Below are 16,399 nucleotides of genomic sequence, written 5' to 3'. Positions count from 1 at the left end.
TGTGGGGAACAGGGAAGGGAAAGAGGAGCCATACTGGGAAATGTTCTCCATCACCCCAGCTGCTTTTCCATGCCCTGCCCTCTCCCTTGTACCTGTCGGCCTCCCGAGCCTTGAAGACCAGCCACCAGCCTGAGTGTGGCAGAGCCCTATGTGGTTTCAAGCTGCATGCCTAATGACACTTTTTACTTCCCTTCCAGTCCCCATCATCCCTGATGTCCCCATCATTGATGCTGAAGGGGGTGAGGACTATGACAGCTACCTGATGTATAGCACAGATGTACTTCGGTCTGCGGCTGGCAGCAAGCATCCCAGTGTCTCTGATGACTCGGGTACGTTGCTTCAGGTCTTTCAAAGAGTCTTTTTTAACATGCATTTTCCTTAACAGCTTTCAGCAATGAGCTTCGTTGTTCTTTTCCTTCCCCAAGAGATGGGGAGACTCGAGGCAGGGAGATGTTGGAGATCAGCTCTTCCAAAGCACAGAAGCTGCATCCACGGGAACACTTGACTAGTCACAATGTAAATAAGACCAGTATCTCCTTGTCTTAGCTGTGAGACAAAGAAATCTCAGCACAGGTGGGAGAGAAGTTTTCCATAGCCCTCCCTGTTTTCTTTCTCCTGCTGTTGCTGTTTGAATGTACCATGAGAGATGCTGCCAGCAAACAAGACCTGGTAAGACACAGACCTTTGAGTCCCTTGGGATGTTTATGGGCTCTGCCAGGCCAACAGGAAGGAACTCATAGACTCACAGAAAGGCTGAGATTGGAAGGGACCATTAAAGATCATCTAGTCCAACCCGTCTGCTCAAGCAGAGTCACCTATAGCAGGACCCTGCCCAGTCTCGCCAAGTGATGAGGAGGCTTCAGCCAATGAATTGGATGCAGGGGATCCCTTCAGCTCCTGACCTTTCCTCCACCCCTTCTCTCTCAGAAAAGGCCTGGTTCCCTAGTCTGCTGTACTGGAACAAGGAAGGCTTGAAATGAATATAAGAAAGGGGAAGAAGGGCTGTAATTGAAATGACGGGGCTTGTAAGGAGGATACAAAGAGTTTTTATTGGGTGAGGGGTTGGAGGTGTTCTCCAGAAACTGGGTCCAGGAGTGAGTCCCTGGTCCTTGGAGAGAGCAGAGACAATGGGAACACCGAGAATCTGAGACAACCCTTCTGTGTGCACTTTGTGGAGCGAGAAAACCCCTCCTGAGAAGAGGAGGACAATTGTAGCATACTCTTCATGACAGGGGCAGGCACGTGTTTGGACTTCCACACTTGCTTTTCGTTGTGATGGACACAGGGTTGGAATGCAGCCCATCGGGTTAGGGAACCCCATGCGTGTCATGTTCCCTGCATCCTCCGTTTTCCAGTCCTGTGATCTTTGCACTGCTTTAATTCATCAGCCAGCGCTTGGCAAGATGGGCCGTAAACAGGTGTCATTCCCACTGGCAGCTGTCCCTTCCCCTCCCCAGCAAGCAGCAAGAAGGTGGTGGGGTAGCCCACCTGTCCCCTGCAGATTGTGCCAACACCAGTGCTTACATTGTTCCAAAAGGCTCCCGGTGGAAATACGTGCAGTTGTTGGGAGAAGATCTGGATCTTCGCCGCATCACCTGGAGGCTCCCACCTGAAACCATTCCCCGCCTCTCCAGCAGCAGCCACCTCTCCTCAGACACCGAGGGTCTCCTCCGTGAGGAGGACAGTGACATGGCTACTGGCAGTCTGATGAGGAGTGGGACCCCTGTGCCCCAAGCAGGTGAAGGACAGCTCCCTACTGCACTGAGTGTCCTGTCTCGTCCTGCTCTGAGTCAAGGGGCCTGCAACTGAATTCTGCCCCATAACATGTCCCCTTCCCCCTCCTTATGTGCCCATCCTCATGTTGGCATGATGCACTGTTGATGTGCTGTAGAGTCTGCTTCAAAGCCTTGCTTCAAAGCCTTGCCATGATCTGTCTGCTCATGAGAGTGTCAAGGTAACCCCCATCTCGGCACGGACTTGGGAGCCTGCTAGCAAGTTGCTTCTGCACAAAGCTGGACCTTCAAGGCAGGAACAAACTCAGATGATACCTGCTAACTACCACCTCCAAGGCGCAGCTCCTCACCTTAATTAAGTGCCCTGAGCTTCCAGGGCATATCTGCTGGACTGTTAAACAGAAATCATTCTCACATGGGTAGTTGATCTCTTCTGGCCTGCTGGGAGGGGATGGGGATTTTTCAAGTACAGGAACAGTGGAGCAGACTTTGCTTTTCAGGTCCAGCTGAGATGGGATCCAGAGTGAGATTTGGAGAAACTGCCTCCATAAAGGGCTGTTTTTCTTCTTCCACCTTTTTTTAACCTGAAATTATAAACTTGTGCTAGCATCAAAGGAGATATGTGAGAGAACATGGTGAGAACCACAAGGCAGTGCCCCAGCGAGGCCGAGGTCTGGAGTTACCTTGGACACTGGGGGTGTCTCTGGTGCTGGGTGTAGGGTGAAGTCTCTGTTTACCTGTTTGCTTCCCCCTCACCACTGGATGATTGTTGCTTGTTCTAGATCTAGTGTTCCCAAATGATGTTCCAGAGCGGCTGGAGCTGGGATGAAGCCAAGGCAGTGTGCCCCCTGAGGCCTCCTGCTTCCTCCCAATGGACACTGGCTGGACTAAAAGCCCAGTCCACAGTCATGTTCCTCACTCTGTGCTCTCTTTCACAGAGCACTTGCTGAATGGCCGGATGGATTTCTCCTTCCCTGGCAGTGGGGGCACGCTGACCAGGACCACAAACACAAACTACCATCAGTTGAGCTCACACATGCAGCAAGAGCACAGGGTGATGGGGAGCTCCTCGCTGACTAGAGACTACTCCACAATGCTTATGAGGCATGGTGAGTACTGAGGGGATGGGGCTGCCTCCCTCTTCCTCTTTCATGACTCTTGAGATCCCTGCCTTGCAGACCATTCTGGGACAAGGAGTATGAACCAGAGATCTGCAAGGTCATGTCCCAACCCCTGATTTGCAAGTACTTTGATAAGGCCACCCTGCTTCCCAAACAGCTTTGGAAAGGCTCCATACCGCATGTGCAGAGCACTCAGGAAAGGGAGCTACGTCCTAATCCTCCCACTGAAAAGTGCCACTGGGAAAACCGCGAGTCCTTGCCTCTTACTCCCTCTAGCAGCATGGTTACTTTTCAGCTCCACATGTATACATCAGGCTGGCATTGAGAGAAGGTTGCAGTAAGGCTCTTCAACTCTGAACAGAGCCTCCTGCTTAAGGAAGCTATCTCTGTGTAAGAGCCAGCACTGGCTGAACCTGCTCTGATGTCTCCAATGATGTTTTTTCCTCTCTCTCTCTCTCTCTCTCTCTGATGATGGCCTGTAGATTACCCAGGGAGACTCCTCCCTCCCATCCATGAAGATGCTAGGAGGACAATCCCACTGTCCCGGGATGTGGGTTTCAGGAGCAGGGCAAAGGTGAAGGGTTACTATCCCAGCACTGGCTTTCGGGACTCTATAATCATGACTGATGGGTCCGCAGGGATTTGCAAGTACATAGGTACAGCTTTGTCGAGTGTCTCATCTTGGCCACGCATCCCATAACCAGCCAAGGCACCGGCCACCTGTGAGCTGTTGCCTTCCATTGCTCTCCCCAAACTCTCTCTCCATTGCTTGCTGTTTGGTGCACTGATCTCCCTCCTGATCCAAGCTATGCCTCCATCACACCACTTTTCCATTTACAGGTGACTTCAGCTGTGTTTCAACCCTTGTGGGCTGATTAACACTCATCACTGCTCCCATTGTGCTCTAACGAGCTCATCAACTCATTGTCCCCTGCCCTCTTCATTCCTAACAAGCTTGTTGTTCTCAGTCTTACCCCTACAGGCCTTCATAAGACTGCTGGGGAGAACATGTGCTCTATAAGAGATGTCCCTCTGCAAACTCATTGGCCAAAGCCCCTGTCAGTTAGGGGCTTGAGATCCTGCCTGGAATTGTGTTTGTACATTGCCTCCAATTCCCTGCCCCTGAGCCTCATCTGCCTGGGAGGCTGCTGGGCTTGACATGAAGCACAGCATCCTAGTGGGCTGAGCTGAGGGCGGGTTGGGGGGAGAATTGAGAAGTGCCTGCTTTTGGTCCTGACTGCTGCTATTCCCTTGAACAATCCTTGGAGATGCTGGTCTTCTCCAGCTGTACTCCTAAGTCTCCTTCCAAGCCTCACAGCAGGGTAAGGAGGAGAACCGGGTACCAGGATCCATTGCTGCAAGGTGCTCTGGAGATAGGTGAGGAAGAAGGGGCCAGTTTGTAAGCTTCAGTGAGGTTCACAGCTCCCTTTGAAAGCCAAGGAGAGTTGGTTGTAAATCTGCCTGCAAGAAGTGCCCTCTTTCTGGAGTGGGTACATATGCCAGTCACTGGCAGAATAACCCTACTTCCCTTTCTCTGCACCAGCAGGTCAGGGTAAAACCCCTCCCTAGTCCCTACTCCTCCCTTCCCCACATGACCAGGAGCTGCACTCAAGCAGAAGATGTCCATGAGGCGCTTAGCAAGCTGGATGGGGTATTCAGGGTGAGTGAGAAGGGCCATGCACAGCACCTGGGCCCCTGCTCTGATGCCTCTATCATAGAAGAAGGGGAGGCAAAGCTTAGCTTATTTGCAGAGAGGACATTTTGCCATGTTCTCCCCAGACCATCAGGACCATCCCACGCTTGTGCGTGCTGCTCCCTCTTCTCCCCCTGCCCCCTTAGTCCCTCACCCTCAAATCCACGCTGTGACGGTCCCTTTCTGCCTCAGATTCCAGGATGCCCCTGGGTGTCCCCGACACTCCCACACGCCTGGTGTTCTCCGCGCTGGGACCCACCTCTCTGAAGGTGAGCTGGCAGGAGCCACACTGCGAGAAGGAGGTGCAGGGGTACAGCGTGCAATACCAGCTCCTCAACGGAGGTCAGTGAACGTGCAACTGGTGCAGGTTCCCACTCAGGCCAGTGAGCTGGGCAGTCGGGGTGGGCATCTCTGATGGCAGAGTCTGTCCCACATCTCTTGGAACTGGTCCCAGCTTCTCTTCTGGAATAAGCTTGAGGAAATGACTCAACTGCCCTACACCTCTCATTCTCCTTTTCTGCTGGGGGATGCTTTGTGGAGTTGCTTGTGGGGTCGCCTCTCCTCAAAAAAAAAAAAAAAAAAAAAGTTGGGCTCTTTGTCTACCACTCCACATAGTTTTATTTGAAGTTTGTTTTTATTATAGTGAATCTGGAGGAAAGAGTGGAATAAAAATCTTTTATTTTTACATAAAACTTGGGGCAATGTTAGTAAAAATGGAGTTCTTGAAACCCCCTATGTTTTCAAGAAGCCATTGTTTGTCCCAAGCTTATTTTGTAGCTTATCTGGGCCTATGCCACCAGTTGTAGTGGCAAGGTGTGATGTAGATGGCTGAGGAAGAGGCCCCAGATTAATTGCTTATGCCACTTCAGTTTTTCCAGACAGTTTAGGGTAGGGTTTAGGCAAAAGCAGCTTTGTCTTTGTGCCTGAAACATAGTGCTGACCTCCCTCTTCCCTCCATGTCCCAGGAGAAGTGCACCGACTCACCATCCCCAACCCCAGCCAGAACTCAGTGGTGGTGGAAGACCTGCTGCCCAACCACTCCTATGTCTTCAAGGTGAAGGCTCAGAGCGAGGAAGGCTGGGGCCCTGAGAGAGAAGGTGTCATCACCATAGAGTCCCAGGTGGATCCACAGAGCCCACTCAGCCCTGTACCAGGTGAGGAAGACAGGGGATAAGGAAAGAGGAGGGTGGCACTGATCTCTGCTGCTATGTACCATCCTGGGCCTTGCTGTGTTCTCTCCTCTTACCACATCCTGAGCTCCTCCTTCCTTCCTTTCACTTGGAAATTGGATCTCCCTCCTCCCTCACCCCAACTAGCCTTCTACTAGCTGTGCAGACAGCTGATCCCTCCCAGCTCATTACATGAACGCTGCATGCAGACCCCACCCAGGCTCCTCCTCTCCACCTTCCATGACATCAGCTTCTTGTTTGTGCACTTGAAGGTTCACCGTTCACGCTGAGTACACCCAGTGCTCCCGGACCTCTGGTTTTCACTGCCCTCAGCCCTGATTCACTGCAGCTAAGCTGGGAGAGACCGCGCAAGCCCAATGGGGCCATCCTGGGCTACATGGTCACCTGTGAGATGCTACATGGAGGAGGTATGGTACCAGGCTGTGGAAGCCCCGTTTCCCGTGTAGAGAACTAGGTACCTACAGCAAAGGCAGCAACTCGTCACATTTTTGCTGGAACCAAAACTAAAATAACAGTCACTGACCACTTGCTCCAGAAACAATGTTATCTGCTCACACAGGGTACACAAAGTGGAGATATGAGGTTGATGCCAGTTTCAGGAACTGCTGGACCTCGATGCCTTGCATTATTGCGTGGTGTAGTATAACAGATGTGATGGGAAGAGGAAGGGCCATGGTCTAATATAGTCTAAGCCCAGTGGAAGCTGGTTGCTGAGGATCAGCTTGATACTGCAGTAGGGTTGTTTTAACAACAGAGCTGGGTGTGATTGTATGGTCTGTGGATGGCATAAAGCTTAGGGAAAGGCAAGTCACCAGCCAGAGCTTGGGGCAGTGTGTTTGAGGGGACTGTCACTCCTGTCTTCAACCCTGGTATGTCTGTGTGGTTTAGGGGAGCCCAGGAATATTTATGTTGAAGGAGACAACCCAGAAACCACCCTGACTGTGCCTCAGCTGAGTGAGAATGTCCCGTACAAGTTCAAAGTGCAAGCCAAGACCACCCAAGGCTTTGGGCCAGAGAGAGAGGGCATCATCACTATCGAATCTCAAGATGGAGGTACAGTATCACTTCTCTGAGGAAGTGCAAAGCAAAGAAACAGAACAAGCAAATGCTGGGTCACAACTCCTGTCATTAGCTGAAAGCTTAAAGTCCCTTTTGAGTTCTGGCAGGCACTTCGTTTTCCATCTGCATAATGAAGACAATGTTGTACCTTGTGAGAACTGCCCCAGTCCTGCAAGATGCATTGAATGAGGGAGGACAGTGAAAACCCATCACTGTTTAATTTATTATAAATCTCCTGGTTTTTGCATAGTTGTACACATACTGGAGGCAGCTTCTTGCATTGCACAGGTCCTCAGTCCTCCCAGTTTCTCCCAAGCCTGGCTTTGATGTTAGCCGGACAGGCTCATGACATGACTGTTAAGTGTTTGTTGTCCAGGGCTGCGATGTTGGAAGTTCCTTATCTCCTGGCTGACTCTTCTCTTTCTTTTCTCCACAGGCACTTTCTCCCAATTTGGAGGGCAGCAGTACCTGAGAGAGGAAGTGTACAACTTCCCCACTGAATACACCACCAAAACCAGCATCAGCCATTCCTCGCTGGATCCCCACTTCGCAGGTAAGGGCTTTCTGTCTGCTTTGAAACTCTTGGAGAACAAGGGCTACCTCTGCTTGTATGAAGGCTGGAGGGTGCTTTTACCTCATAGCTGGAAGCCAGGGAGGGACGGCCCATGCAATGGGGACGGATGAAGAGGGTCCAGCCCCCTGTCCCTGTCGGGCCCCAGAACTGGTTGCAGTTGTTTCTGTGTGCTGCCTGGTTGGAAGCAATGTTGCAGAGGGAACCCTGTGTTTTCAGAGCCCCCCAGGTGCTATTACTACTGACCGAACCATAGCTCTTCCTGCAAGGTTAGATCTCTTCAGAGAAGAAAGAACAGAGAATTATGATAACAGAGGGATAACAGCGTCCCATGTTGTCCCCCTGGAGTGCAAGGAGTCATGGGCTTGCGCTGCAGCCAGGAGAGTTTGGGAGATGTTAAGAAATCCATCCATAGCAAAGTACTGAATCACTTGACTGGGAAGTTCTCGGTCAACAAGAGTGGTATTTATGGAGAAACCTCTCTCGTTAATCATTAAGCAGAGCTGATGCCGAGTGCCCTAGCTTCCTCCCAGCCCTATTCCCTATGCTCCTGTGTCTCACCTAGTCCACTCAATACTTGGCACAGTGTCCCGACCACTGAGCTTCTCTTGTTGCAGACGGCATGCTTATGACAACCCAGCGAGTGGAGAGTGCCAGCAGCACCCTCACCAAACAGGTCACCAAAGAGTTTGTGAGCCGGACTGTGATGTCCAGTGGGACCCTCACCAAACAGATGGAGAGGCAGTTCTACGAGGCCTGAAACAAGGGAGGCCACCTGCAAGCAGGACGGTGCTGTTCAGACTAGTAGGACTTCGTGGAATGATCCAAGGGCTGTTCATCCAGGCTCTGCCACGGTGCCAGGACAGCTCTTCCTGTGGGAAGAGACCTTCCATGGCACTTCAAGGTCTGGACATTTCTTTTAGAGCCCAGTGTGCTCAAAGCTCTACGCATCTGGTCATCAGGTGTGTACTCACCATTCAGGGCTCTTCCTCCCCTGTCTGGGCAGCCTGAGATTTTTTTTTTCTGCAGAACCTCCACTGGGAGGTCTTCCATGAGTTATTACTGCTCACTCCAATACCATCCCTTAATGCCCACTCACTCAAATACACCTGCTACTGCAGAAACTTCAGGTCTCTCAGTTGCTCTGACCTCCCCCCAAAAGTGGAACAGAACAATTTATTTATGGGTCCTTGGTATTGAGAGGATCCCAACAGATTGCATTCAAATACATTCTGATTTATAGAGGGTCATAGTTTTCATCTTTTCTCCAGGCTCCCTGGACCATTTTCACACTCCTGGGGTCTCCTGTGGGGTTGCTCTGGGCTTTGATTGGTGTTTGCTTCCAGCTTTCCCCCATGGCACACGGCAGTTTGGGTTTCCTGTCCCCCTGCTGTGTCCTGGTCACTTCAGCGGTGGAAGGCTGTCCACCACAGTTGGTTACTTGTTTTGTTTTTTTGTTTTTTTTTTTGTTTGTTTTTTTTTTTTATATGAGAGCTGCAAGACAGAGGTTTGGGGTAACCTATGCTTTCTTACTGCACTTTTTGAGTCTGCCCTTTGCTGTTAACATTTGGTACCACACTAGCAAAGTATAGCCTTTGATTTGTATAGTATTACTCACAATGGCTTCTAATGCATTTTTTTGCATGATATTGTACAGTTTTCCTAGTATATAATATAAAAATGTATTTTATTATTTTATTAAAAATAATGGAGGTGGATGAGACCTACACTGAATGTTGAGGATACATTGGGACTGTGGCAGCTGTGGCAACATTAATAACTGTAAGAAATCAGTTAAAGGGCTTGATCCAAAGGCTTCTAAACCTCATGGAAAGCCTGTTGATGAGCTGGAGGGCTCCACTTTGGCCTTGATATTCCCCCCAGCATCAGAGACAACAGCAGACCGCTGCAAGTGGACATACCTGCCGAGTGCACGGCACCCATCAGCTCAGCTCTCTCCACCCACAGCACAGGCTGAGAGCTGCTTGGAAGCAAGGGATGAGAACGGCTCAGTTAATGGTGCTTGGCGAAGTACTGAAAATGGGACTAGTGTGTGGGATGTTTTTACAGGACTGACTTGGAGCACATGAGATTTTGGACAGAGAACTTGTAAAAGCACTTTTGCCCAGCAGCAATGTCCAAAAAAAGAGCTTTGTGAACTGCTCAGTGAACACAAGGGGAGCGTGAGACTGGGAACAGCAGTGTCTTGCTTGTCCTTTTGAGCAAGCGCGTCTCTCCCAGCCCTTCTTCCAGGTCTTAGCTTTAGCCACTCTTGGACTGTGCTGGGTGCAGGGCTGAACCAAGACCTTGCTGTGCCTCATTGCCTGGCTTTGGGCAAGATGCCTGGCTTCTGCTGACCCTCTGCCAACAGAGTACAATTGGCCCTCATGTCTTAATGAAAAGCGAGTTTCTCTGGATTGCTTCAACTATACAGGAGCAGGCAAGGAGCCTCCCGCTAAGGGATCCTGCCCGAAACGGCAGCTGCCACCTTTCCGGGCTAGAGCTTCCAACCAAAACTGCAGCTGGCTGGTCTCCCTGGCCCCATCGCCTGCTTGGTTGGATCCAACTCTGGACTTTGTTTTTCTTTTGGAATCAGAAGAATTTCCAGCACTGACAGCATCAAGGCTCCCTTGCCCCTCACGGCTGTTCATTTCAATGGGAAGGTTTCTGCCTGTTTGAGCCAGCTCTGCACACCGGTGAGCAAAGTCCACAGAAGTCACCGAAACTGCAAATGAGGCTAGGTCAACTGAGATATTTCAGCAGCAGCAGACCTGTGTTTTCACTGGGCTTTCACGAAGTGCTTAGCTCCCCATACAAGTACCACTGGCATTACTCTGACCGCCTTTCGGCTCCTGTCTCCTCCCTGTTGCTCCTGGCAGTATTTCCAGCTGGTGCGATGCTTCCTGCACTCAGGCACCGTGACCCTTTCTCTGTGCTCTGTGGTACCAGCTAACACGCTGATTGCAGCCTCAAATGGGAGCCCCATTCCCAAGCATTAACCAAAGACTATTTTATTATCCAAGAGAATAGAGCAGAGCTCAGCTGCCGCTCCCGACTGTAATGTCACCCGCTCCCTAAACAAGCAAGGCAGCTGTGCACTTAACAGATGCGTCGCGATAAACAGCGTCACTTTTTAATTCTCATCTGATCAGGAGGCATTGGTGCTTCAGCCTCTGCGATGGAGGGCCAGCAGAATGCTCTAACAGCGGGTCTTTGATCAGATGGCTTCCTATTGCACTCAATAAATGTTTTTCTCTACAATCTGCCTGTTCCTTTTTCTTTACCAAAAAACACCGGTCCCCTCATATCTCCAGCTGCACCAGCAGATGAGGGACACGTGCCACAAGGAGATGCACAATTAGGGCCTTCTGCCAAGTATTCAGAACCTGCCATTCCTCCACCACTGTCCCCTCATGTGACTGCAGCTCCATGGAAGCACTGCTATGCCATGTCCCTGCAGGTGCTTGCTTACACCAGCATGAACTGGAGTTACCTCCTTTGAGGAAAGCTCCCAAGTTACTTTGGTATCAGTTCTGGGCTGAGGTGGCTCGGGCAGGAGGCAGAACTGCTGTGCAAATGTTTAGTCTTTATTAGACAGATGATGTGGACATAAATTGATTCCCTGGTGGAGCAAGGAAAGCAGCTGCCTTGATTTCCTCAGAGATGATCCCAGCCCAGAAAAGGTAGGTGTTTCTCTAGAGGGGCTGCACCTTTGCCCCATCAGAAGGTCTGGTGATGTAGAAGGTTGCCGTGCCACTGTATTTTTCCTAGGAGAGGGAAAAGAAAAGGAATTTTAAGCATTAGCAATCTAGGTCTGTAACACAGTGCAACAAGGAGCCAGGCCATGAGGCTGCGTTCAGGCTGGCTGCTGGCACCTAGGACCTGCCAAACAGGCCTGGAAGAACCGCCCTACTGCACAGTCCAGTGGTGCATCTGCAGCCCAGCAGCATCTCCACCATCAGCCCCGAGCGAAGCTCTTGGAGTGCAATCCTGGCCCCTGTGTCCCTTCACACACCTCCTGCATCTGTCTCATCGGATCAGCGGGGCTCTAAGACAGATACGTCCCGAAACAGGCCCCTCAGTAGCCCTTTAAGGCTCTCCATGCTCTTTTATTTTTTATTTTTTTAAAAAAAAGCCCTTTTGGACCTGCCAACACTGCCCCAGCATCCAGTCATGGCAGGAAAGTCGCTACTGGCTCTGGGAAGCACTTTTGTTACTGGTTTTAAGAGGTCTCCTAACTCACGATCACGAGTTTTGGTTTCAGAGGATTTGAGGAACAGTCACCTTCACCACTATCTCTGTGATTTCGTAAGTCTTGGTCATGTGTTTTCTCCCTCCTCCCCACCCCCAGCCTTCTCCTCAAACCAGAGTGGCCTTTTAGTCTCGCCTGGTAGGGCAACTGCTCCATCCCCTTGGTCGTTACCTTCCCCTGCCGCCCCCCCCGCCTTTTTTTTTTTTTTTTTTTAACTCCGCTATGGGTGGGTGCACCCCCATTTCACACAGCAGCAAAACGAGGTTCTGCCTTGCTTGCAGCCCTCTCCTGAGGACACCCCCCCCCCAATTTTTCTGGCCTTTTGAGTCACTAGTGCACCCTGAGCTGCCGCTTTCCAGGGACCTTTGAGGACAGCGCTAAGATCCTTCCCGAGCTGTAAGTGCCAGCGCTGAGTTCAGCACTGCAAACGCTGGGCTTGCATTATTTTTCCCTAGCTCCACTGAAGCTCCCCTGATGCCTTTGTGCTCACGTCCTCAGCCGAGTTAGGTCCTTCTGCAGGTCTCTGCCACTAGTGCAGTGTTTAATGGCCTGAAAGAGCTTAGTACCCTCAGCAAACTTGGCGATATCCCCGCTCATCGCCGGATGGGGCACTTGTCCTGCTGCGAGCCTGTTTCCCGTCTGGTCTCACTAAGAACTGGAGCTCCGTGTTAGGAGGAGGCCAAGCGGGAGGGCTGCAGCAGCCGGAGGGCAACAGGCTCTTGCCTACCTTGATGTGCTCCTGGGCCCTCTCTGCAGCCCTGGCCTCCAGCAGAGTCACGGTGCAGCCACCGAAGCCTCCCCCTGTCATCCTGCTGCCGTAAACCCCATCGACCTCCAGGGCCGCTGCTACCAGCTCGTCCAGCTCCGGGCAGCTGACTTCGTAGTCATCCCTGGAGAGATGAGACTTCCAGTCCTGATGTCGGATGGGGTATTGCTCTGGCTGCCCCATTCGGGCTCCTAGGTGTCACGTCGCAGGGCAAGGACAAGTCAAATGCCACAGTGACCTGATCCCCATGCCCCTGATGCAGCCTGGCCTGGCCAAGGGGCTGGCACCTCCTCACCTGAGGGAGTTGTGACTCTCCACCATCAGCCTCCCAAACGTCTGGTAGTCCCTGGCCTGGAGCGCTTGCGCTGCCTGGGCCGTGCGCTCGATTTCCCCAATGACGTGCCTGGCTCGCCGGTAAATCTCCTCACTCAGCCGGTCCTTGGCCGCTGCAGAGACATGTAGGTGTCTGCAGTGAAGCTACTCAGGTCCATGGGACATGGCCCCATCCAGCTTCTCCACTCACTTCCAGCAGCATCACACTCCTGTTGCCAGGGCACACATTTGCCCACCCCATCTCTGGGCACTGTGCTGTGGTCTCACCCCACACCTTGGGACACCAGCTCCTGCTTCTCCAAGGAGTGGCCAAAGCCCAGAGAGAGAGCCCAGACCCACCTTCCAGCTCAGCCATAGTGGCATCCCGGAGGCTGGCTTTGCCCAGCGCTGCAGCAGCCTCCTCGCACTGACGCCGGCGGCTCGGGTACTCGCTTCCCGTCAGCGTGTGCCGCACGTTGGAGTTGGTGATGAGGACAGCCAAGCTGGCGTCGGTCAGTGGTACCAGGACGGTCTCCAGGGACCTGGACGGAGAGCGCAGTGGGCTGCGTGTGCGAGACGGTGCGTTTCCCCTGCTTTCTCCAGCTACCTGGGTGAGGCCATGGTGCAGCCTCCTGCTGCGAGCTGGGCTGGCACATGGTAGGCAGCTGGTGCCTCTGCAGCGGCAAAGTCCACGTGATTTGGGGTTTTGCTTGACCATATCTCTTTTCCAATTATTAATCCCATATTAGACCGTAAAGACTTTGCAGGAAGGCCAGCCCAGCCACGTGCAGACTGTCATTTAGAGAATGCGCAAGGAGGAATCAGGACATCTAGGCCTAGTCCCAACCCTGTGATAAGATTTTGACTTTGATGCAGGGTTAAACTCTCTCTGCACTCCTGGAGCTACGTTTACTTCACAGCTAAGAGACGGTGGGTCCCAAATGTTAGTTAAGATGCTCACAGGCAAGTGCCCAAGGAGGGTTCCTTAGTGCAGCACACTCGGGGCTCGGTCCTAACCTGCAGTCGATGAGCAGCGCGTGGCCTTCCTTGCCCATCACGGATATGAACTGGTCCATGATCCCGCAGGGCATGCCAGCAAAAGTGTGCTCAGCTTTCTGGCATGCCAGCGCCTTGGCCTCTAAATTGCCGTCATCTGTGCCAGACAGGAGAGATCCAGGTTAGCAGCATCAGGACGTTCACCCCTCGCCCTGGAGCAGGGGGAACAAGCGCAAAAGCGAAGGCTCCTTCTCGTGGCTGTCCACCAAAGAGGGTGCAAAGCAGCCACTGGGTGAGGAGGCCCAGCGGAGCAGCCGCAAGGAGCTGGCAGCCCCGAGAGGCGGCAGGCAGCTGTGCTGTCCCCTCTGAGCTGTGCGGCTCTCGCTTCTCTCTCTCTCTCTAGGATTTTCAGGTCTGTGAGATACAGGGAAATTGCAGCCTGGGTGATGCTGAGCACAGCACACGCGACCTCAGAACGGGGCTCCATTAAAGCACCAGCTGGACAGAGGGTGAAATCCGGTCCCTGCTTACATCTGCACCAGCGCACGGCATCCGGGCTGGATGGAAGAATTCAACGCCGTCTCAGGTGCAATCTTGGGCAATCCCTTTCTGTTTTCAGTGACAGAGCAGGGGAAAAAGACGGCTCTCATCCCCCCAGCTGGACTGAGGAGCTGTCCTGGGGCTTTCCAGACACACCCAGGGTCAGGGCCCCGGACTGGGGAGCTGGAGGAGCCCCTGCAGCCACCCCTGCACCAGCTCCGGCTCCGGCAGGAGGTTGCAGCCCGCCCAGGCAGCGGTGTTACCCGAGGAGCTCGCTCCAGGCGCCCCGCGCTCTGACCTGGGAACGGAGGTGTACAGAGCGAGGGGGGCCGGGGCGGCTGCCGCGTTACCTGGGCAGAGCTGCTGGAGGAAGGTGTACGTGGCTACTTCCAGAGAGGCCGAGCTGGAGAGGCCGCCGCCGAGGGGGACGTCGCTGGCTATCACAGCGTTGAAGCCTGGCAGGGGCCCAGCTGCGGGAGCGGAGAGGAGGAGCGAGGCCCTGAGCTCGTGATTCCTATTTCTCCCGCCTCATTTCTCCTGCTGCAGCAGCTGCAGGATTGCACCAGGGCGCAAAGGGCCCCGCGCCGAGAGCGTTGCGCCCTGCGCCGCCCGTCCCGCGCGACGGGGGCTCCCGACCATCCCGCGCGGCCCCCGGAGCGGCCGAGGCCTTACCCCGGTAGTGCTGGATCACCCCCTTGACGTAATTGGCCCAGCGAGGCTGGCCCGGGCTCAGGGGGCTGCCGTGGCTCGGCACCGGGAACCGCACCATCCTGGGCTCGTCCGCCCCCTCCGCGGTGGTGAGGATGGAGACGACGCCGTCCTGCGTGGGCGACCCCACCAGCACGGTCCCCAGCTGCAGGGCCTGGCGGGGGGCAAGGTGGGCTCAGCCCCACGGCAGTGCAGGGACAAGTGCCAGCCTCGACCCCCCAGCTCCCCCAGGAAAGGGCGTTTCCCACGCTCCACCACCCCGCTGAGCGCAGAAGAGGGCTGCAGCTCGGCCGCTTTAACCCGTAGCTGATGACGCCCGACGAACCTTTACCCTTAACTCTGCCCGCGCGGAGCCGCCAGCCCCCACCACACACCGCTCTGTGGATCGTCGCAGGATTTAACTTTCTGGCTACGTAACTCCACAAACCACCAGTCAGAGGGTTTCCAAAAAACCCCCAACAACAAAATGTCGTGACCGACCACCCCAGCTCAGTGCCGGAGCACCGGCTGCACAGGGCTCCGGGCGAGCTGGCCGCGGGGGTTTCGCTCGGTGGTGGATGGACAGCGTGCGACGAGCTCTGAGAGGCTCCGGGGAGTTTCCTGGCCCGCAGGAAGGACCACGCAGGCTTTCACCCGACTTTTTCTCACGCTCTTGGGCCTCAGAATAATCAACTCTAGCTCTGATTTAGGACTGAGCGGGGACTTCCCTGGGGAGCGAACGCAGGGTAGGAAACCCCAGCTGCTTCGACTCCTCTCGGTCACAAAAACATCTCTCCAGGAACGAGAAATTGTTCAGCCGAGTTGCAGAAGCGTAGCCAAGGCAGGCAGGTCTCCGAGAGCGGCTGTGGACATGCTGCGGCGGGGACACCCCGGGCCGACAAGCCCACCGGGAGGGGAAATCGTGTCCCTCCAGCACTGATTTAGGAGCTGGCTTACGGGGTGCTCTCCCCGATCCCTGCCCTAAGCTCCAGTGATCCCAGGGAGATCCTGGGGAAGGGGAGACTCTGGGGCATCATGTAAAAGATCCCAGGGGATTGGGGAGGGGAGGGGAGGGGGGATCCTGCAGGATTGCAAGGGTGATTGCGGGGGGGGATCCAGAAGTGGTCGTGGAGGCAGCATCCTGGAGGGTCTCAGGCATCCTGGAGGGGGATCCGGCGGGATTCTCTAGGGGGACCCTATGGGAATTATGGGGGGGTGGGAATACCGAGGGGATCCTGGGGGATTATGATGGGGGATGCCAGGAGACAGCTGGGGGCATCCTGTGGGGATCCGAGGCGATCATGGGGGGATCCCATGGGATTGTGGGGGGACCCCACAAAAGGTGCTGGTGGGCAGGGAGAGCAGGGGGCGCTTGCAGCGGGGGTGAGCCGGGCCCGGGGTGCAGCTCCCGGACGGTGTCTGGAGAGGGAAGCTGCAGCTCCCCGGGCTGGGGAAGGGCCGGGACCCCCCGGGGTGCTG

At 54.0% G+C, this 16,399-nt stretch overlaps 2 protein-coding genes across 8 annotated transcripts in view; one reads left to right on the top strand and one right to left on the bottom strand.

The window, feature by feature from the left end:
• ITGB4 (integrin subunit beta 4) overlaps window positions 1–10,630 on the top strand; it is a 33,408-nt gene extending 22,778 nt beyond the window's left edge. For 3 of the 6 annotated variants that reach the window (XM_085304503.1, XM_085304504.1, XM_085304502.1), the window contains 9 exons: window positions 198–329; window positions 2,672–2,842; window positions 3,337–3,510; window positions 4,740–4,889; window positions 5,513–5,701; window positions 5,989–6,144; window positions 6,626–6,790; window positions 7,233–7,349; window positions 7,985–10,630. In XM_085304503.1, the coding sequence (XP_085160629.1) occupies window positions 198–329; window positions 2,672–2,842; window positions 3,337–3,510; window positions 4,740–4,889; window positions 5,513–5,701; window positions 5,989–6,144; window positions 6,626–6,790; window positions 7,233–7,349; window positions 7,985–8,127 (1,397 nt within the window). In that variant the 3' untranslated portion in view covers window positions 8,128–10,630. Of the gene's footprint in view, window positions 1–197; window positions 330–1,537; window positions 1,739–2,671; window positions 2,843–3,336; window positions 3,511–4,739; window positions 4,890–5,512; window positions 5,702–5,988; window positions 6,145–6,625; window positions 6,791–7,232; window positions 7,350–7,984 lie in introns of those variants that run through there. The other 3 variants (XM_085304507.1, XM_085304505.1, XM_085304506.1) reach the window with 3 other exon arrangements.
• A 303-nt stretch (window positions 10,631–10,933) lies between these two features.
• GALK1 (galactokinase 1) lies at window positions 10,934–15,150 on the bottom strand. Of its 2 annotated transcripts, XM_085304508.1 has the most exons (7): window positions 14,906–15,143; window positions 14,584–14,703; window positions 13,715–13,850; window positions 13,058–13,239; window positions 12,681–12,831; window positions 12,347–12,509; window positions 10,934–11,134 (listed from the first exon to the last, which is right to left on the bottom strand). In XM_085304508.1, exons 1-7 carry the CDS (start codon window positions 15,000–15,002, stop codon window positions 11,063–11,065), a joined length of 921 nt encoding a protein of 306 aa, XP_085160634.1. In that variant the 5' UTR covers window positions 15,003–15,143; the 3' UTR covers window positions 10,934–11,062. The 2 variants fall into 2 exon arrangements, with proteins under 2 accessions (XP_085160634.1, XP_085160635.1); XM_085304509.1 differs by lacking the exon at window positions 10,934–11,134 and having other exon boundaries at window positions 12,346–12,576; window positions 14,906–15,150.
• Between the last annotated feature and the right edge of the window lie 1,249 nt (window positions 15,151–16,399).

This window comes from Rhea americana, unplaced genomic scaffold (assembly GCF_003343005.1).
Source record: "Rhea americana isolate MKP2758 unplaced genomic scaffold, rheAme1 scaffold_21, whole genome shotgun sequence".
In the NCBI taxonomy this organism is placed as follows: domain Eukaryota; kingdom Metazoa; phylum Chordata; class Aves; order Rheiformes; family Rheidae; genus Rhea; species Rhea americana.
The sequence above is the reverse complement of the archived record's forward strand: the minus strand, read 5'-3'. Positions and strand labels throughout refer to the sequence as shown.

Excerpts from the sequence above, each read along its gene's own strand:
- GALK1 (XM_085304508.1), bottom strand. The coding sequence starts at position 15,002 with ATGGTGCGGTTCCCGGTGCCGAGCCACGGCAGCCCCCTGAGCCCGGGC. Across the intron at positions 13,240-13,714 it reads GCGCTGCTCATCGACTGCAG|GTCCCTGGAGACCGTCCTGG; the intron begins GTTAGGACCGAG and ends CTCTCCGTCCAG. Across the intron at positions 12,832-13,057 it reads CACTATGGCTGAGCTGGAAG|CGGCCAAGGACCGGCTGAGT; the intron begins GTGGGTCTGGGC and ends ATGTCTCTGCAG.